This window comes from Triticum urartu, chromosome 7A, assembly GCF_056163025.1.
Source record: "Triticum urartu cultivar PI428250 chromosome 7A, HENAU_Tu73, whole genome shotgun sequence".
Classification (NCBI taxonomy): Eukaryota; Viridiplantae; Streptophyta; class Magnoliopsida; order Poales; family Poaceae; genus Triticum; species Triticum urartu.
In genome coordinates, this window is record NC_141879.1 from 198,410,645 (window position 1) to 198,432,536 (window position 21,892).

The 21,892-nt window shown below is 45.2% G+C and overlaps 1 protein-coding gene across 1 annotated transcript; it reads right to left on the bottom strand.

The window, feature by feature from the left end:
* Window positions 1-4,635: 4,635 nt before the first annotated feature.
* LOC125524562 (uncharacterized) lies at window positions 4,636-5,807 on the bottom strand. Its single transcript, XM_087536990.1, has one exon. It carries the CDS (start codon window positions 5,701-5,703, stop codon window positions 4,807-4,809), a length of 897 nt encoding a protein of 298 aa, XP_087393116.1. The 5' UTR covers window positions 5,704-5,807; the 3' UTR covers window positions 4,636-4,806.
* Between the last annotated feature and the right edge of the window lie 16,085 nt (window positions 5,808-21,892).

The window sequence follows — 21,892 nt, forward strand, 5'->3', positions numbered from 1 at the left end:
CCTGCTTTGACAAGACGTGTCAAGAAACCGCCTCGCGTTATGTGCGGGGCTGGTTAAAGAAAAACGGTTCAAATAATTACCGGGCCATGGCGTGATGTCATGCTGCCAAAACGTGCCAGCAGATTAGATTTGTGGAAATATTATTCTTTCTACGGCGGTATTCGGACACTATCCTTGTATTCAAACTCTTTCGTGGTGTATTCGGAGGGGGAACCCGCCTTGCAATGCCGAAGACAACACTGCGCGTCGGACTCATCGTCATTGAAGCCTGGTTCAGGGGCTACTGAGGGAGTCCTGGATTAGGGGGTCTCCGGACAGCCGGACTATATCCTTTGGCCGGACTGTTGGACTATGAAGATACGAGATTGAAGACTTCGTCCCGTGTCCGAATGGGACTCTACTTGGCGTGGAAGGCAATCTAGGCAATACGGATATGCATATCTCCTCCTTTGTAACCGACCTTGTGTAACCCTAGCCTCCTCCGGTGTCTATATAAACCGGAGGGTTTTAGTCCGTAGGACAACATACAATCATATCATAGGCTAGATTCTAGGGTTTAGCCTCTCTGATCTCGTGGTAGATCAACTCTTGTACTACTCATATTATCAAGAATAATCAAGCAGGACGTAGGGTTTTACCTCCATCAAGAGGGCCCGAACCTGGGTAAAACTTCGTGTCCCGTGCCTCATGTTACCATCCACCTTAGACGCATAGTTCGGGACCCCCTACCCGAGATCCGTCGGTTTTGACACCAACAACACCCCTGAACTGATGCGCAATGGGCTTTCATCTATGACGCTCCTGACATCTTGGATGATTTGGAAACACAGGAATGACTGCATCTTCGGTCGCGCGCGGCCATCCATTCACACTGTCGTGGGCAGGATTAAAGTGGAGGCTAGGCTTTGCGGGCTTAGAGTTGTGCTCCCCGTCACATGGGATGATTGTAAACCACCTCCTAGGAGGAATGTAACTTCAAACTATCTTTTCAATGAAATTAAATGCAAGGATCCTTTGCGTTTCTCGAAAAAATATTGATTACTCCACCTGTTTTGGGCTGGTAACCTTATTATATATTCCTACAAATTTTCATTGTAACTCTATGTCCTTTTTCTTCATAGGGACATACATTATATGCCAAGTCGCATGCTTTCCCTGTTTTCGGCAACATGGCGTGGAGACTTGTGCGAGTACACACAACAATATTATGTGTTTTTATACCTCGGTATAACTAGTGCCATTTTCTGGTAACTTCGTAAGTTTTGGGTAGGAAAACATGGCAACTTAAGTCGACATGGAGGGATATGGTAAAAGGCATATTTTGGCAAGTGTTGTGCCTGCAAACTTGGTAAATTAATCATCTATTAGACGACAACTTAAGAAAAAGAACTATGTAGTAGATCCACACATATATTTTTGCTACTTTTATTATGACATGTTGTAATTCTACGTGGCGGGATATGGTAACTTATGCATTGGGTCTTGAGTTGTCTTTCTTCTCTTGCAACAGGAAACCAGGTACACATTTTCTACCGGATAGATTTGTTTTCGAGGATGGTAAGTTATCACACCATCTAGATGGTAGCTTATATATAACAATTGGTAACTTCTCGTACATTACTGATGTCATCATCTTTTCACACTCAAGTGATTTTGGTTTTAGATAGGGTGGGGGAGCAAAGAACTAGTCGAGGGGTTCTTGCATCTTATCTCAGGAAGGTATGGAACTACATGAAAAGTTGGGGTGACTTAAGGGAGAGTTTAGGACCCATAGACGTGAAAAAATCTATCATCTACCTAGACGGAGTGTATTTCTCAAATCTGGTGGCCCCACCTAAACCATGACTTGGCCTGGTGCTCGACTCGTGTACGGAAGTGTGGATGCGCACTTATGCTGGGTGTGTCACATGAGTCAAGCATTCCACATGGTCTTGGTGCACGCATGATAGGTCATGCTACCAAGTTAAGGAGCGTACAGTCGCACTGTAGTACATTTGACAAGTTACTACCGAGCATCCGGAGTTTGTATACCAATATGTCAAAGGGAACCAGGAGTGCTTTCATTTTGGGTAAATGTTTACAGTGGAGTGGCCGATCCATCCTTACGTTGGTTGCTGCCCACACCGCCGACGCAATCACTTGTCCCCACTCATACCACACACACCTTGTCTACTGCTTTGGAAATTTCTCGCCCTTTTCCTCTCACCGCCAAATAAACTGCCCCCTCCTCTCTCTCTTTGTCTTTTCGACTCTCTCTTTGTGTGGCTCGTGACTTCTACCGGCGGCCAACCCTCCACCCACTCTCTCCCCGGATGTCCTTCATTCACTGCTTCCGGTGCTACGCCATCGCCCGTGCCTGCATGGCTACTGCAACAGTTTGCGAACGAATCGTCACCTTCTTCGTCCCCACACTCGTCCAAAGTTCGGTTCCTCTCTCTCTCTCTCTCTCTCTCTCTCTCTCTCTCTTTCTCTCTCTCTCTCTCTCTCTCTCTGGCACGTGCACGTTGCCAGTGCCAGTCGCCGTTGTCCCTATCCGTTGCAAGGCAACCTTGGCTGCCGCGTGGCCTGAGGGCGTTGCTGCAAGGCCGACCAGCCGCACCGTCGGCACGTGGTCACGCGAAGATGCAGGTGCACTGTTGCGTATTGTGAACGCTGATATGTGGTGGGGGAGGGAAGAACTAGTCGAAGGATTCTTGCATATTATATTTAGGAAGGTATGGAAGTTAGCATGAAAAGTCAGGGGTGACTTAAGGGAGGGTTTAGGACCCGCACATGTGGAAAAACTGTCACCTACCGAGATGGTGTGGATTTTCAAATGTGGCGGCCCCACCTAAACCGTAACTTGTCCTCGTGCTGGACTCGTGTAGGGTGGATGCATGCTCGTGTTAGGTGTGTCACATGAGTGAGACATTCCACATGGTCTTGGTGCACGCATGATAAGTTGCGTTGTAGTATATTTGACAAGTTACTACCTAGCATCCGGAGTTTGTATACCATTATGAAAAGTGAACTAGGAGTGCTTTCTCTTTGGGTAAATGTTGAGTGGCTGATCCATCCTTACGTTGGTCGCTTCCCTCGCCGCTCACACAATCACATGTCCCCACCCATACCACACACACCTTATCTCCTATTTTGGAAATTTCTCTCCCTTTTCCTATCTCCGCCGAATAAACTACCCCCTCTTCTCTCTCCCCCTCCCCTTCTCTTCGTGTCCCTCTTTGTGCTGCTTGTGACTTCTACAAGTGGCCAACCCTTGACCCACTCAATCCCGGAGTGTCCTTTATTCACTACTTCCGGTGCTACGCCATCACCCCTACCCGCATGGCCGCTGCAATAGTTTGTGAGCGAATCATCGCCTTCTTCATGCCCACACTCGTCGAGAGTCAGGTTCCTCTCCTCCCTACACACTCCCTCACTCACTCACTCACTCACTCACTCGCCCACTCACTCTCTCTCTCTCTCTCTCCGTCTCTTTCCCTCTCTTTCTGTGTATGTGTGTGTGTGTGTCTCGTGCTTGCACGCGCATTGCCAGCGCCGATCACCACTTTCCTTGTCCATTGCAAGGCAACCTTGGCTGCTGCATAGCCTGAGGGCATTGGTGCGAGGCTGACCAGCTGCACGGTCGGCAGATGGTCATGTGATGATGCGGGTTGCACTATTCTGAGTTGTAAGCACTGATACGGTGTCCTTCAAGTGGCGGGCTGGGCTACAAGCGGCGGCTGGCCGTTATACGAGGGTGACTGTCGATGTTACGATCAGCGACAATGATGATGCAACCGTGTGGTGGCTATTGCGAGTGGCAAGGGATGATCGATGAGTGTTCTGGGCGTGAGGGTGGTGTTGCTATGGTGACTTGCCTTGTATGCTAATAGGGCGAGAGGTGAATGGTACGATAACGAACGGCTGAATGGGCGAGGATGACGATGCTGTGAAGGCGGGCAATGGATCATGCGACGACGGGATGTGTCTGTGGAGGGTTGTGATGTTGCGACCGCGGGTAGTGGATGCTGCAAGCGGAGTGGGGGATGATGCAAGAGCCCAGTGGCGCTACGATGGTGGGTGACCGGAGCGACGAAGACAAAGGCACAATGGTTGCGAGCCGCACAACTATCGCTGCGAGGCACACGTTGCTCTGTTTTTCCCCTGTGTATGCACGTGTGGTTTGCTGAGAGGGAAGTTTGCGCAAGTCTATCGATCATGCAGCGCGCGACGATGCCCTTTCCACCGCTCCATGCCAGTCCGCGGCGTGCACCCCATCAGTACAACAACGTCAGGCAGTTCCCTTTCCAGCTACGCATGCAAGATGTCATCACAGGCCAAAGGCTTTGAAGTACCTACGTCGCTCCAAACTCATTCATGACCACTTTGCTAACCGACGCACATATGAACGTACATGTGGCTGGAGAGTGAGAGATAGAAGTAGATGGAGAGATACAAAGAGTATGACTTTTGTTTGAGCGTGAGCGACCATATGACCCGTGAATATGACATATTCGTAACGTTATACGGAGCTACAATTTGCAACGTAAAATATTGTGTACTGCATTCTACACATCACAAACGATGCTGAGGTCGGAAACTCTTTTGGAAACAAATGCAGCTTTTCATAGGATCATCAATTGCGAGTAGCCAAAGTAAGAGAAACCAAATTAAGCGACGATAACTTCAACAACAAAGAGTACATGAATTACTAGAGGACAAGCCCACATTAGGTAAGAAGTACGCACACATAAACCACGGCCGGATCAACACGGCAAATTATTACAGTACGCAGGACACAGAAGCTAACGAGTGCTGCCCACGCGACTAGTCAGATTGAACGGGCTTGTCCTGCGATCCTTCTGCTGCTGGCTCTGCCTCCGGCTCTCCCGTGCCCTCCCCCGGCACCGGCACGCCGTTGGACGAGCTCCCCTCGTCGGCACAGGCTCCTCCTTTGCTGCTACCTGCACCGTACGCACCTTCCCCGTACCCGTACCCGTAGTATTGTTGGGCCACGACCCGTTCTCCGCCGAACACATGGCACTGGCCGCCGACGTTGGGCCGCACGGGCGTTATCCCGACAGTGTAACCCTGCACTGGAGCCCGGGGCGCGTAGACGCCCCGCTGCATCTGAACCTGCACCGGAGCTGGGGGAGTGTACATGGGCCACTTCACTTGATTCTGAACCGGCATCGGAGCTAGGGGCGCATAAACTGGCCGCTGCATCTGATTCTGAACCTGCACTTGAGCCGGAGGCGCGTACACCGGACGCTGTATCTGAGCCTGCAGCGGCACGGCGTGGCGCATGGGCGGGGCCGCGCGGGAAGGTGCACTCATCACGGTGCGCCTGTCGCCTGCGGCGGCACCACCTGTCGCCGCATTGGGGTCGCGCATGCGGTGCAGAAACACACTGAGGGGCACGATGTAGTCGTCGAAACCGAGGCGGTTTAGGGCCCACAAGATATCTTCGGCGTTGACGGTCTTGCGATGCTCCATGTGGCACCGCTCGTTGGCCTCGCCGGTGACGAAGCTGATGAACTCCGACACACACTCCTGGATGGCTTCCTTGGCGTCGTCGGAGATCTTGGCATGGGCAGGGAGCGCGCGACGCATGATGCGGATCACGTTCGCGATGGGCATCAGCCGGTCCTGCTCCCTCAACGCCGGGGTCGCCTGGGTAGGCGCCGGCGCCGCTGCTCCGTTGGGGACGTCGGCGTTCTCCATGGCTAGAGCAAGCCAAGGTGCAATGCAAGTAGTCGCACTTGCCTTTAGGGCTTTGCTGGTTGAGTTGTAAGTGTTGTGCTTCTGATCGACTTGTTTCAGTGTGTTAAATAGGCTGAGATAGGTATAGGTGCTGGCTTAGCTGTGCTTTGTGTTTCCGATCAAACGGACAAGTGTCTATTTTGTTGAGAGGTTCTGGCAAAGACATCACCTTTAACAGATAATGTACTCCTGTATGAGACTATTAATCAGAGGAAAACGATAAATCATGTGTAAATGTGATTATAACCGTTGGTGGTGAGGGCTATAAATGTACATAGTTTTTTTCCTTTCTTTTCTCATGACGTGTAGACAGGTCATCTTGAAACTGAAATGGTACATTAAACACAAGGCAACAAAGGTACAACATAATGACAACCAAATCAGTGGCAACACAGGATTTTGAAGATGAATATCCAGAACAAGAAAAATGTATGAAATTACAAGAAAGTAAGAGATTGAATACGTAATCAAATCTATAAAATTGCAAGGAAACAATTTACATGGAAAAAGAGACTGCATCTAAAATAAAATCTATCAAACCTAAAAAAATACTATATTTTTAGTAAAGTTATAAGCAAATGAACATTCAGTAGAAGGTGTGTAGTAATGTCAAAAATATATAACAGAAGTGAAAGAGAGAAGGAAAAAAAGATACAATACAAAGAGAAAAGTATAAGCAAAAAGTTACAATATATGCTGAAATAAATGCTATTAGGACATACTTAATTAAACCAAGACCTCTTACTTCCATGTCACAGGCTTAACACTCTCTTACATAGATCCAAGCTCAGATACAAGTGGATGCAGAAATCTCAGGCACCAAGAAGGAGGATTCGAGAGGAGAGCCTGGAGGTGGGAGAGGGGAATCCGCCACAGGCGGCCGGGTCTAGGGTTCTGATCTTTCTCGATGCCTCCACACTCTCTGTTGCGAGGTACATATACACACACTCAGTTAGTCCAGGTCGGCCCAGTGTAGCATGAGTTGGGCTGGGCCAGCCATCTGGGCCGACTGGGCTCCACTTGAGTCTTCTTGGCTTCGGGGTCTTCACCTGTTTTCATGACATTTCCCCACCGTTTATGTTTGGCTTGTCCCCAAGCCAAAGCTCGAGGGAAGCGCGTTCGAAGCGGCACCAGGTCTTCCCAAGTTGCCAGAGATGTGGGGAAACCGGACTAGTGAATCTTCCCTTGTTCCACCTGACGATGTACCCACGGAAGTTGCTGAACTCTTGCAAGAGTTTGATTCGCTCTTTGAGGAGCCGCGGGGATTGCCACCGCAGAGGGAGTTTGATCATGTAATTGAGCTTATACCAGGTGCTAAGCTGGTGAATCTGAGGCCGTATCATTACAACCCAGCCCAGAAAGATGAGATTGAGAAAATCGTGGCTGACATGCTAGCTCAAGGGATCATTCAGCCCAGCAAAGAGTCCGTTTGCATTGCCGATTTTATTAGTTCTCAAAAAGGATGGTGAATGGAGGTACTGTGTTGATTATCGCCACTTGAACGCGATCACGATTAAAAACAGATTTCCAATGCCAATTATAGATGAACTCCTTGACGAATTGGCTGGTGCTGCTTGGTTCACTAGTCTGGATATGCGTTCCGGCTATCATCAGATCCGTATGCGCCCTTAAGATGAAGCAAAAACAACGTTCCAAACCCACCATGGCCATTTCGAGTTTAAAGTTATGCCCAACGGAGTCAAGGGGGGCCTTCCACATTCCAGAATGGCTTGCACATTGTGTTGGGTCCTCTGCTACGCAAAGGAGTGCTCGCCTTTATTGACGACATACTCATTTATAGCCGCACTTTGGAAGGGCATCTACTGTTGCTCCGATCGGTATTTCAAAGGTTGCAGCAGTACTCGCTGAAGGTGAAGCTGAGCAAATGTACTTTCTGTCGCCCACAACTAAAGTATCTCGGTCATGTGGTTAGTGCGGAAGGAGTGCACACCGACCCCAACACGGTGGACAAGGTGCGTGATTGGCCAAGGTCAGGCACAGCCAAGGAAGTGAGGAAATTCTTGGGTTTAGCGGGTTATTATCGGAAGTTCGTCCGCAACTATGGCGTCATTAGCAGACCGCTGACTGATTTGCTGAAGAAGAACACTGTCTTCGTCTGGACATCGTTGCATGAAGAGCCTTTTGTTTCACTCAAAACAGGACTGACCACAGCCCCGGTCTTGGCTCTTCCAGATCTTTCAAAGCCGTTTATTCTGGAGATGGATGCATCAGATTGTGGTATCGGAGCTGTGCTCATGCAGGAGCAGCACCCTATCGCCTTCCTCAGCAAAGCACTAGGCCCCAAATTGCAAACTCTATCCACCTATGAGAAAGAATGCTTGGCCATTCTAATGGCAATCGACTGCTGGAGGCCGTACTTGCTCTTGTCGGCTTTCACCATCCGCACTGACCACAGGAGCTTGTCGTGCTTGGATGAGCAGCGCCTCACTACCCCGTGGCAACATAAAGCCTTACCAAAACTCCTGGGTCTCCGATACACCATTGAGTATTGGAAGGGTGCTACCAATCATGCAGCGGACGCCCTGTCATGCCGAGGGAATCATTCAGATCAAGCTCTGGCTTTAACTGTGTGAGTGCCAATGTGGCTACAGGCAGTGAAAGAAGGATACCACAATGACCCACAATGTACTCGGCTGTTGGCAGCCGCAGTTGAGCAGGACCCTCTCGAGCATCCATTCTCCGTCCAAGATGGGTTGATCAGATACAAAGGGCGAGTTTGGATTGGACACAACACTACGGTCCAACAAATGCTCTTGCAAGAATTCCATGCCAGTGCATTGGGTGGCCACTCCGGAGTCCAAGCTACCTACAATCGACTTGTGAAGCTCTTTGCTTGGCCAAAGTTGAAGCAAACGGTCAAAGAGTTTGTGAACCAATGCACGGTCTGCAAACAAGCAAAACCAGAACATGTCCGCTACCCTGGACTCCTCCAACCACTGCCTGTTCCTGAGCAAGCTTGGCAAATGGTGACTCTAGACTTTGTCGAAGGACTCCCCAAATCACATGGCTATGATGTGATTCTGGTGGTTGTGGACAAATTGACTAGGTATGCTCATTTCATACCACTCAAACACCCCTTCACAGCACTGCACGTGGCCAAGGCATATATGGACTATGTCTTTAAGCTCCATGGATCCCCGGATGCTCTGGTGTCAGATCGTGATCGAATTTTCACAAGTAAAATCGGGAAAGAGTTGTGCCGTTTATCTCACACTACACTGAACATCTCCTCAGCAAGGCACCCGCAGACAGATGGGACGTCGGAAAGGGTCAATCAATGCATGGAGATCTACCTCAGGTGTTTTGTGCATAACTGTCCAAAACGTTGGAAAGAGTGGCTCTCTCTGGCAGAATTTTGGTACAATACCTCTTACCACTCCACGCTCAAGACTACTCCCTTTGAGGTGCTCTATGGTCATCTGTGGAAGTCACGGCTGAGTGCCTTCAGCTTGTCATCTGTAGAAGTCACGGCTGTTGCACTTCTGGCACCATCTGAGTTACGCCGCCCTTCGGTCGCTGTTGGACTGGGCAACGATGAGGTGCCCGTTTTGCTGGTTGAGGCCCCAACAGGAGGGAGTGACAGGTTTGGCTTCGGGGAGAACCGGTGCCCTTTTGCCATTGTGCCCAGCGAGCGTTGCCCTATCATTTCCATATTTTCCTCCCGCAACAGTTCCATAGCTTCTTCCTTTAATTCAGCAAGCGCCACAACAGTATCCAAGTCATGGGGACGGTGTAACATTACTGCAACTTTAATGTCACTTTGCAAACCATCTAAAAGTTGGGTAGTAAAGAACAAAGGATCCCAAGAACTATGATGAGCTAAGAGACTATGCATAGCAACATTGAATTGTTCAGCATACTCTAAGACACTACCGGTTTGTTTTAATCTAGAGAATTTGCGAAGCATCTGTTGAAATTCAGATTTACCAAATTTCTCTAACACTGAAACAACAAAATACTCCCACTGTGGAAACTTAATATGCGATTTGGACCATTGCAACCACAAGGCTGCCGCCCCGGTAAAGTGCACCACGGCAGTATCGACCCAAGCAGGTGGTTCGATGGAACAAACCCTGAAATATGCTTCACACTTTATGCGCCACCCCGTAGGGTTGTCTCCATCGAACTCTGGACAATCCAATTTGGATGCCGCAGAACGATGGATGGCACTCGGAACGGTGTCCCCACTCGGACCCAACAGAGGAACAGTAGGAAAGGGAGTACGGAACACACCGTTGGCCGGGATCGGCGCCGGGGGCAACGTGCCCCCAAGGACCGGATCCCGTGTCATCATTGCAGCATCGCGGCTAATTAGCCTGTGGCCGTCGCCACCCAGAGCCAAAGGAGAGAGAGGCGCGCCCGCCAGGAGCGGCCTTGTAGTGTTCGTTGGGGTCGCCGGGGCACCGTTGAGGAGTGGGCTTGACGCGATTTTGGAGAGCTCGGCGCAGATCTCGCCCATGTTAAGCTGCAGCTTGCCCACCGCGTGGTCGACGCCGGGCCGTCAAGCCGCCAGGTCGTTGACCGTAGGCTCCATCGACGCGAGCAGGGGCTCCATCTTGGAGACAGCCAGCTTGATTTTGTCCAAGGACTTCTGGATCGCCAACAATGCCTTGGCGATGGCTCCGCGCTCCTCCTCTGCCGCCGTCATCTGCTTCTGCAGATCCAGTTCCGCCATCACCTCCTCGAGTTTGCGGGTGCGTTGGGGTGCCATATTTGGAAATAGGGGGGGGGATCGAGTGGCAATCTGATACCAAATGTCACAGGCTTAACACTCGCTTACATAGATCCAAGCTCAGGTACAAGTGGATACAGAAATCTCAGGCAGCAAGAAGGAGGATTCAAGAGGAGAGCCTGGAGGTGGGAGAGGGGAATCCGCCACAGGCGGCCGGGTCTAGGGTTCTGATCTTTCTCGATGCCTCCACACTCTCTGTTGCGAGCTACATATACACCCACTCACTTAGTCCAGGTCGGCCCAGTGTAGCGTGAGTTGGGCTGGGCCAGCCTTCTACCGACTGGCTCCACTTGAGTCTTCTGGGCTTCAGTGTCTTCACCTGTTTTCATGACATTCCATGCATAATAAACAAACAACTAAGCTACCATAATACCTCTATTTTGAATTTGCTTTCTTAATTAGATCGTGGCTACAAGACATGGTGGTATTTACGTATTAGCATTTTTGACCAATACATTTTGATATTGAAATCATGATTGGATTGCTCCCGGGTCAAATGGAAACGAGTATCAGCAATCTCAGAAACCATGAAGCCTCAACAAAATATGGGCGTAGGTGCATGGACAAATGATAAGCCACCCATTCTTTTGTGAAAAAGATCTTCACATGCTTTATTGTGGTCTCCAAGATATTAACAACAAATTTACCTTGTGGAACTACTCAATGACAAATTTAATAGCTTCTACTTAATTTCCATGCAAACAAGAAAAGAAGAGAAAAACTACTTTACCACAATTTGATTATATGGTTATTAGGACCTCAATTTTTTTAAAGAACCCAATATATTCCCTCTGTAAACTAGTATGAGACATATTTGCAGTTCAAATTTGAACTGCGAAAACACTTAGTTAAAATTTGAACTATAAATATGTCTTATATAATTGTACAGAGGTAGTATTACTTAATGATCACTAGTGGAAAACAGGGAACTAGTCTCGGTTCCGGAGGGTCTTTAGTCCCATTTCTGGAACCGGGACAAAACGGTCGGGACTAACGCCCAAAACCTTTAGTCCCGGTTGGCTTACGAACCACAATAGAAGGGGCTCTACGTGGCCGCTGCGGGGAGCCCAGGCAGGAGGACCTTTAGTCTCGGTTGGTAACACCAACCGGGACAAAAAGGCAGCCACGCGTTAGCAGCTCGCAGGCACTGGGGTTTTTGTTGTTTTTAAAGGGGAGGGGCGGTTAGGGGTTTTGGAGGGTTAATTTAGGGGTTTCATATTATGTTAGCTAGCTAATAGAGAGAAGTGACCTCTATTTATCTTCGTGCTTGGTCGACACTAGCTACTATACATATAGAGAGAACTCGACAAGCTAGCTAGTAAGCAAATGAAGGAAACATTAATAACACAAGATCATCGTGAACATATACGGAGAGAAGTGACCTCTCTTTCTCTAAGAGATTGGTCGAACAAAAAGTTTTTGTATATCTATCCGACGCTACTACATATATACAATATAACTTCTCTTATAATACCTAACATCTAAAATCCATATCAATTTCCAGATGGTATTCTCCCTTCTCATTTATGACATGGTTAAGAAAGAATCCCGCCAATTCCTCTTGAATAGCTTGAATGTGATCATGTGGTAGGAGTTCATCCTACATCTGCTGTCGGTGTCAAAACCGGCGGATATCATAGTAGGGGTCCTAAGCTAGGCGTCTTGGAGCGATGGTAACATGGACACAGGATTTTACCCAGGTTCGGGCTCTCTCAAGGAGATAATACCCTACATCCTGCTTTTGATTGTATTGATATGAGGATAGTACATAGTACAGGTATCTACCACGAGATTGGTCTAATGAATATGAGATTGTCTATTCACTAGCCTGGCCTCGGTTTATATATGCACCGTAGGCTTAGGGTTTAGAGGAGTCCTTGTCTCGTGCGCCAAGTCTAGTCGAATCCTCCATGTATTCGGCATGGGCTGCCCGAATTGGCACATTTGTGAATCATCATGGGGGTCCTCGGCCCGACCCACTGGTCGGGAGACGACGTGGTGAGTACCCCCTAGTCCAGGACACTGTCAGTAGCCCTTGAACCGGTCTTCAAGTTGAGGATGCTCCTCGGTTCTTTTGAATAATTCTTCGTCTTCGACCGTCGATCTTGAAAACTAGTTCCACAAATCTTCCCATGTCTGATCGTGACGATCACCGAGCTAAATCTGAAGACTTTACATGTCGGGCATCCAAGGAACCCCTTTAAGTTATCGGCCTTTATGAATGCCTTGTAAGTTTTTTATGCCACACCTAGGGTTTGAAGTGTTTCCCATGCCACAACGTGCTCTTGCGTCCGAGCTCTAATGCCGAACTAAATCCGAGGCGTCTTTTCACAGTTGGACTCCGATGATGGTCGGCATCCGAGGTAGCATAGATTACCTTGGCCTTTGAAAATTTGAATGAGTTCATCCGTGCTTAAATGCCGGAGTAGTCTTCTATGGAATGAGCCATTCGAATCCTAGCTTCATGCCAGACCACTTTCGAGCTCCAACACCGGACTGCATCCGAGCTCTAATGATGGTCAGCATCCGAGGTGTCATAAACTACCTCGGTCTTTAAAAGATTGAACAAATTTAGCTGAGCTTAATACCAGAAATGCCCTCTATGAGCAAGCCACTGGTGCCCGAGCTTTATGTCGGACTACTTCCGAGGTTGTGCACCACCCTGACTGCGGGCTGATTTTTTGTGAATGATTGGTGCAATTTATTCTCTGCCAAGATATACAGAAAGTACCCCTCAAGGTGTGTGTCGGTCTAAAACCCGAGATGCACCTGAAGGATTACATAAGACCGCTGATCTTAGTAGCTCCTGAGACTTAGGTTGATTCACAAAATCGGCCTGAGGATCAACTCATAGCTCAACAGAATACTTCGGCACACAAAAAGTGGTGTGCACAGTCCTTGAGACTCAGGTTGGGTGCGGCCGGCCAACCTGAGGAACATAATCTCCTTGGAAACTATATTGTACTTGAATTTTCTGCATTGGATTGTCAATGAAGTAGCCCCGAGAATTGGGTCGGGCAACATGGACAACCCTAGGATCATACCTCCTCAGGAACTAGTTCAACTGTCATGTATGTTTTGATAATACTGAGGTGAATTTCAGCAGGAAAGAAGCTGAACTGTAGTTTTAGAAAAGAGTTTCACACCGAACACCTCAACCAAGAGAATGCCCCGCTTCCTGAAAGGAAAACATAAAATAGGTGAAAGATGTTATAAGCTCAAAAGAACAAAAAAACATGCGTAAATCTTTTTACGTCTTAGATTGAATCAAGCTATATTGGTGCCAATATGAAATTGGTCTTAAAATTTTACTTCCATCGTGCTTTGGCATGGCACATCCGATCTCTAGACTTCAAGTGAGTCAGCCTTTGGCTTCAACCTCCCTACCCCGAAGGCGAAGTGTTTCTCACGCCAGTTTAGCGAACTAAATGTGAGCGGTTTTAGAGAGAAACCAGGCTACCCAGCTATTGATCATACACCTGAGTCGAGAAAGGAGTGGTAGAAAAAGACTTTGAAGTGACTAAGAAGAAAACATCCATTATAAAACGGCTCATATTAATTTAAGAGCCACAAACTGACTTGGGTAAAAGAATTTTATGTATAATGATTGTATGTACTGAAGTACTTATATAATATTTGCGTTCGCCCGAACTTTGAACGCTTGTTAACCGACCGTCTGCTTCTCCCTCTTCGGCTAAGGGCCGAAAAGTGTTATCTACTCCGCCTACCGAGAATATCGGCGGTGTTTCAGATAACCAGGCAATCAGGCCATGAGGCTGTAACAGACAAAGCGCGCCCAGGGAACTTATGCTATATTACTTCTGTAACGTAAGAAGCATCTTCGAAGAAAATAGTGCCCCAATGGTACCTTTCTTTGGTCGCTCATGATTACTATGAGACTTGAGCAATAGATTTGTGTACGTGTGAGTTCCGTCGTGTGCCGACCATAGTTGAAAACAATAATAGTGCTAGCTTTCGGCTTCACCCGTCTGATGTACGAGTTCGGATGACCTGGTCATAACAATCGTAGAGGTGCTCCCTTACTCCCTAGCCGAACAATCGGGAATGTAGGGGGTAAGCACAGGAGCCAGGCAACCCAGCTTTGCGGAACACTTAAGTCAACGTGATGCATATTTTGGCATAATACACGAACAAGGAATTGTGCGATACATTAATAATCATATGCAAGAAGAATGGCTTCATAATGGAAGCCCCCAAGTAAACATGGTATTTGAATTTGTTTGTAACAAACAAGGTTTTGATAAAGAAAGTTTTTCGCAAATGAATTTTTGTCAAAAAAGTATAATGCTTGGATGAACCGAACAAAATTTAAACCTGAAAGTTTTTGAGCATAAAAGCGACTTAGCTGGTTAATGTGCTCGGTGTGACGTGTGCCGAGCTTGTAGTGGCTCAAGGTCCCAACCCCCAAGACGGTCTTGACGTACCCAAGCGAAGAGATCGGCTTGATGGAGTGATAGCACAACATTGCCGAAGTGCCGAGGCGAAGCCCCCAGTCCAGCCGAGGAGACAGAGTTGTTCGGTAGCGTGAAAATGAAGTCCCCACGCCAGTTAACGTTTCGAAACAGGTTGGCATGGTGGACATCAGTTTGATGAAGTGACGACGCGATAATGATGACACAGGTTATCACACCATGGTGACGGTGGAATTTCGTTGATGGAGGCGAGAGGACGACTCCATATGCCGAGGTGACTGCGTGACACATCAGAATTAATTATTTGCACACATAAAATAGTGCAAGGCAGAAGTAATAATAATAAAATGATGTAAAACAAAAAATTAACAATTCCTCCAACTAATTAATTTGAGTGAAACAAATAATTAAAGGAACACGGTAGGGGGTCGGCTCGACAGAGTGGAAGCATCAAAGTGTGATTGCATATCAGAATTTGCCGAACAATGGTGTTGTCGGGCCGCTGACAGAAAACCAATCCATCGTATAACGGTGCCTGCAAGGGAGACAGGATTGTAGAGATGCCACAATGAAAATTTCCAAACCATAGAATACAATTTCTGGAATACTATGCTGCAAAAGGCAAACTATGAGCTGAATTATAAAAAAGAAACATATATAGAGAAAAAAAATCTCCATGATGTGTGTTCGGATGTCCTGCTCTGAATGTGGTCACTTGGCATGTACTACCACTTCTTCATGTATGCACAATTGTACATGCGTGCTACCTCTTGAGCACCGCGTTGGTTTTCCCTTGAAGAGGAAAGGGTGATGCAGCAAAGTAGCGTAAGTATTTCCCTCAGTTTTTGAGAACCAAGGTATCAATCCAGTAGGAGGCCACATGCAAGTCCCTCGTACCTACACAAACAAATAATAACATCGCAACCAACGCGATAAAGGGGTTGTCAATCCCTTCACGGTCACTTACAAGAGTGAGATCTGATAGAGATGATAAGATAAATTTTTTGGTATTCTTATGATAAAAATAAAAAGTAAAGATTTCAAAATAAAAGGAAACAGAAATAGCTTGTTGACGAAAGATTAATATAATGGAGAATAGACCCGGGCACTAGTGGCTTATCTCAAGATAGTATAAGTATTATGGTGGGTGAACAAATTACTTTCGAGCAATTGATAGAAAAGCAAATAATTATGAGAATATCTAGGCATGATCATATATATATAGGGATCATGTCCGTGACAAGTAGACCGACTCCTGCCTGCATCTACTACTATTACTCCACACATCGACCGCTATCTAGCATGCATCTAGAGTATTAAGTTCATAAGAACTGAGTAACGCATTAGGTGAGATGACATGATGTAGAGGGCCAAACTCAAGCAATATGATATAAACCCCATCTTTTTATCCTCGATGGCAATAATACAATACGTGTCATTTTCCTTTCTGTCACTCGGATCGAGCACCGCAAGATTGAACCCAAAGCTAAGCACTTCTCCCATTGCAAGAAAGATCAATCGAGTAGGCCAAACCAAACTGATAATTTGAAGAGACTTGCAAAGATAACCAATCATACATAAAAGATTTCAGAGTAGAACCAAATATTGTTCATAGATAGACTTGATCAAAAACCCACAATACATCGGATCTCGAAAACACACCGGAAAAATAGTTACATCGAATAGATCTCCAAGAAGATCGAGGAGAACTTTGTATTGAGATCCAAAGAGAGAGAGAGAAGAAGCCATCTAGCTAATAACTATGGACCCGAAGGTCTGAACTAAACTACTCACACATCATCGAAAGGGCCATGGAGTTGATGTAGAGGCCCTCTGTGATCGATGCCCCCTCCGGCGGAGCTCTGGAAAAGGCCCCAAGATGGGATCTCTTGGGTACAGAAGGTTGCGGCGGTGGAAATTGGGTTTCGTGGTGCTCTTGGATGTTTTCAGGGTATATGAGTATATATAGGAGGAAGAAGTAGGTCGGTTGAGCCATGAGGGGCCCACCCAGGGGGGAGGGCACGCCCGGGGGGGTAGGCATGCCCCCCTGCCTCGTGGCCTCCTCGGTTGTTTCTTGACGTCCACTCCAAGTCCTCTGGATCACGTTTGTTCCAAAAATCACGCTCCCGAAGGTTTCATTCCATTTGGACTCCGCTTGATATTCCTTTTCTACGGAACACTGAAATAGGCAGAAAAACAAAAATTTGCACTGTGCCTTGGGTTAATAGGTTAGTCCCAAAAATAAAATAAATGTGTATAATAAAGCCCATTAAACATCCAAAAGAATATATAAATAGCATGGAACAATAAAAAAATTATAGATACGTTGGAGACGTATCAAGCATCCCCAAGCTTAATTCCTGCTCGTCATCGAGTAGGTAAATGATAAAAATAGATTTTTTATGTGGAATGCTTTCTAGCATATTCTTCAATGTAATTTTCTTTATTGTGGCATGAATGTTCAGATTCAAAAGATTCAAGATAAAAGTTTAGTGTTGACATAAAAATAATAATACTTCAAGCATGCTAACCAAGCAATTATGTCTTATCAAAATAACATAGCCAAAGAAAGCTTATCCCTACAAAATCATATAGTTTGGCCATGCTTCATTTTCGTCACAGAAAATGCTCTCATCATGCACAACCCCGATGACAAGACAAGCAATTGTTTCATACTTAGCCTTTTCAAACTCGTTCAATTTTTATGCAATATATGAGGGCGAGCCATGGACATAGCACTATGGGTGGAATAGAATATAATGATTGAGGTTGTGTGAGAAGACAAAAAAAACAAAGTCTCACATTGACGTGGCTAATCAATGGGCTATGAAGATGCCCACCGATTGATGTCAATGCAAGGAGTAGGGATTGCCATGCAACGGATGCACTAGAGCTATAAATATATGAAAGCTCATAAAAGAAACTAAGTGGGTGTGCAACCAACTTGCTTGCTCACGAAGACCTAGGGCATTTGAGGAAGCCCATCCTTGGAATATGCAAGCCATGTTCTATAATGTAAAATTCCCACTAGTATATGAAAGTGAGAAAATAGGAGACTCTCTATCACGAAGATCATGGTGCTACTTTGAAGAACAAGTGTGGAAAAAGGATGGTAACATTGTCCCTTCTCTCTTTTTCTCCCATTTTTTTGGTCTTCTTCTCTTTTTTTTCTTGCCTCTTTTTTTATTTTTTTTTATTTTTTTCGTCCGGAGACTCATCCCGACTTGTGGGGGAATCATAGTCTCCATCATCCTTTCCTCATTTAGGACAGTGCTCTAATGATGATCATCACACTTTTATTTACTCACAACTCAAGAATTACAACTCGATACTTAGAACAAAATATGACTCTATGTGAATGGTTCGGGCGGTGCACTAGGATACGATGAATCAAGAGTAACATGTATGAAAAATTAAGCATGGTGGCTTTGCCACAAATACGATGTCAACTACATGATCATGAAAGGCAATATGACAGTGATGATATGTGTCATAATAAATGGAACGGTGGAAAGTTGCATGGCAATATATCTTGGAATGGCTATGGAAATGCCATAATAGGTAGGTATGGTGGCTGTTTTGAGGAAGATATAAGGAGGCTTATGTGTGATAGAGCATATCATATCACGGGGTTTCGATGCTGGCGAAGTTTGCACCAACTCTCAAGGTGAGAAAGGTCAATGCACGGTACCGAATAAGCTAGCAATGATGGAAGGGTAAGAGTGCGTATAATCCATGGACTCAAAATTAGTCATGAAGGACTCACATACTTATTGAAAAAATCTACAAGTCATCAAAACCAAACACTACGCGCATGCTCCTAGGGGGATAGATTGGTAGGAAAAGACCATCGGTCGTCCCCGACCGCCACTCATAAGGAAATCAATCAAAGAACACCTCATGCTTCAAATTTGTCACACAACGTTTACCATACGTGCATGCTACGGGACTTGCAAACTTCAACACAAGTATTTCTCAAATTGAAAATTAATCAACCAACACACCTCTAATATTACCACCTTTATATCTCAAAACAACTATCAAGTATCAAACTTCTCTTAGTTTTTAATGCACTTTCCGGTTTTTATCTTGGATGCTTATCATATTAGGACTAATTTTATAACCAAAGCAAATTAACATGTTGTTCTAAAGGAATCTCAAAATAATATAAGTGAAGCATGAGAGATCAATTATTTCTATAAAATAGAACCACCGCCGTGCTCTAAAAGATATAAGCGAAGTACTACAACAAAATTATCCAACTCAAAAGATATAAGTGAAGCACATAGAGTATTCTAATGAATTCCAATTCATGTGTATTTCTCTCAAAAGGTGTGTACAGCAAGGATGCTTGTGGTAAACTAAAAAAACAAAGACTCAAATCATACAAGACGCTCCAAGAAAAACACATATCATGTGGTGAATAAAAATATAGCTCCAAGTAAAGTTACTGATGGACGAAGACGAAAGAGGGGATGCCTTCCGGGGCATACCAAGTTGAGGCTTTTGGTTGTCCTTGTATTTTACCTTGGGGTTCCTTGGGCATCCCCAAGATTAGGCTCTTGCCACTCCTTGTTCCATAATCCATCAAATCTTTTACCCAAAACATGAAAACTTCACAACACAAAACTTGAACAGAAAATCTCATGAGGTCCGTTAGTAAAAGAAAACAAACCACCACTTAAGGTACTGTAATGAACTCATTATTTATTTATATTGGTGTAAACTTACTGTATTCCAACTTTTATATGGTTCATAAACTCTATTACTAGCCATAGATTCATCAAAATAAGCAAACAACACACGAAAAACAGAATCTGTCCAAAACAGAACAGTCTGTAGTAATCTATAGGTTTCAAATACTTATGAAACCCCAAAAATTCTAAAATAAATTTCTGGACGTGAGGAATTTATATATTAATCATATTCAACAAGAATTAAATAAATATCACTCTCCAGTAAAAAATGGCAGCAAAACTCGTGAGTGCTAAAGTTTCTGTTTTTTTATAGCAAGATCGCAAAGACTTTCCCCAAGTCTTCCCAAAGGTTCTACTTGGCACAAACACTAATTAAAAGCATAAAACCACATATAAACAGAATCAAAACAGAATCAAAAAGCTAGATGAATTATTTATTACTAAACAGAATCAAAAAGCAAGAAAAAAAATAAAATTGGGTTGCCTCCCAACAAGCGCTATCGTTTAACGCCCCTAGCTAGGCATAAAAGAAAGGATAGATCTAGGTATTGCCATCTTTGGTATTTATCTTTTTAATGGAGTTATGCTTGGATCCAGGAGGTTCCTTACGTTTCCCTTCATACTTGGATATTTTTAGATCTAAAGCATCCGAGCGCTTATTGCAAAGTGTAATCAACGTATTAATGCGGTGAAGGTTCCCTCCAACATTTTTAAGAGGTTCAATAGACTTTTGCAATTCGCATAATTTCTCTAAGATTTGGGTTCCCTCTTGAGCAGGAGATGGTCCCTTTTGAGGGGGAAGTACTCCTACTATCCCTTCTATAATTTCATAAGCAACACTGGGATCAATATCAATAAAATTCCCTTTGGCGGCAAACTCAAGGAGTTGCCTATGGGATATGGTTAGCCCAATATAAAAATTGCAAAGTAAAATCTTGGAGTCTCCCTCTATAGTGAAACCATGATAAGATTCTATCATCCTATACCGAGTATCTTTTAAGTTTTCTCCTTGTCTTTGTTTGAACTAGAGGACTTCAAAATCGGGAGACAAAGGTGTAGATAAAGGACTAGCCATAACGATGAAGCAAGCGAAAGAAAAAAGCGAACAGAAAAAGAGAAGGAGAATGGAAAAAGATGGCGAATAAAACGGCAAGGGTGAAGTGGGGTAGAGGAAAACGAGAGGCTAATGGCAAATAAGGTAATGTGAGGGATAAGAGTTTGTGATGGGTACTTGGTATTTCTTGACTTATGCGTAGACTCCCCGGCAACGGCGCTAGAAATCCTTCTTGCTACCTCTTGAGCACTGCGTTGGTTTTCCTTTGAAGAGGAAAGGGTGATGCAGCAAAGTAGCGTAAGTATTTCCCTCATTTTTTGGTAACCAAGGTATCAATCCAGTAGGAGGACACACGCAAGTCCCTCGTACATCCACAAAAAAAAGAACCTCGCAACCAATGCGATAAAGGGGTTGTCAATCCCTTCACGGTCACTTACGAGAGTGAGATCTGATAGAGATGGTAACATAATATTTCTGGTATTTTTATGATAAAGATAAAAAGTAAAGATTGCAAAATAAAAGGTAATAGAAATAGCTTGTTGACGAAAGATTAATATAATGGACAATAGACTCGGGGGCCATAGGTTTCACTAGTGGCTTCTCTCAAGATAGCACAAGTATTACGGTGGGTGAACAAATTATTGTCGAGCAATTGATAGAAAAGCGAATAATTATGAGATTACCTAGCCATGATTTTCTATATAGGCATCACGTCCTTGACAAGTACACCGACTCCTGCCTGCATCTACTACTATTACTCCACACATCAACCGCTATCCAGCATGCATCTAGGGTATTAAGTTCATAAGAACAGAGTAACACATTAGGTAAGATGACATGCTGTAGAGGGATAAACTCAAGCAATATGATATAAACCCCATCTTTTTATCCTCGATGGCAACAATACAATACGTGTCGTTTCCTTTTCTGTCACTGGGATCGAGCACCGCAAGATTGGACCCAAAGCTAAGCACTTCTCTCATTGCAAGAAAGATCAATCTAGTAGGCCAAACCAAACTGATAATTCGAAGAGACTTGCAAAGATAACCAATCATACATAAAAGATTTCAGAGTAGAACCAAATATTGTTCATAGATAGACTTGATCAGAAACCCACAATACATCGAATCTCGAAAACACACCGGAAAAATAGTTACATCGAATAGATCTCCAAGAAGATCAAGGAGAACTTTGTATTGAGATCCAAAGAGAG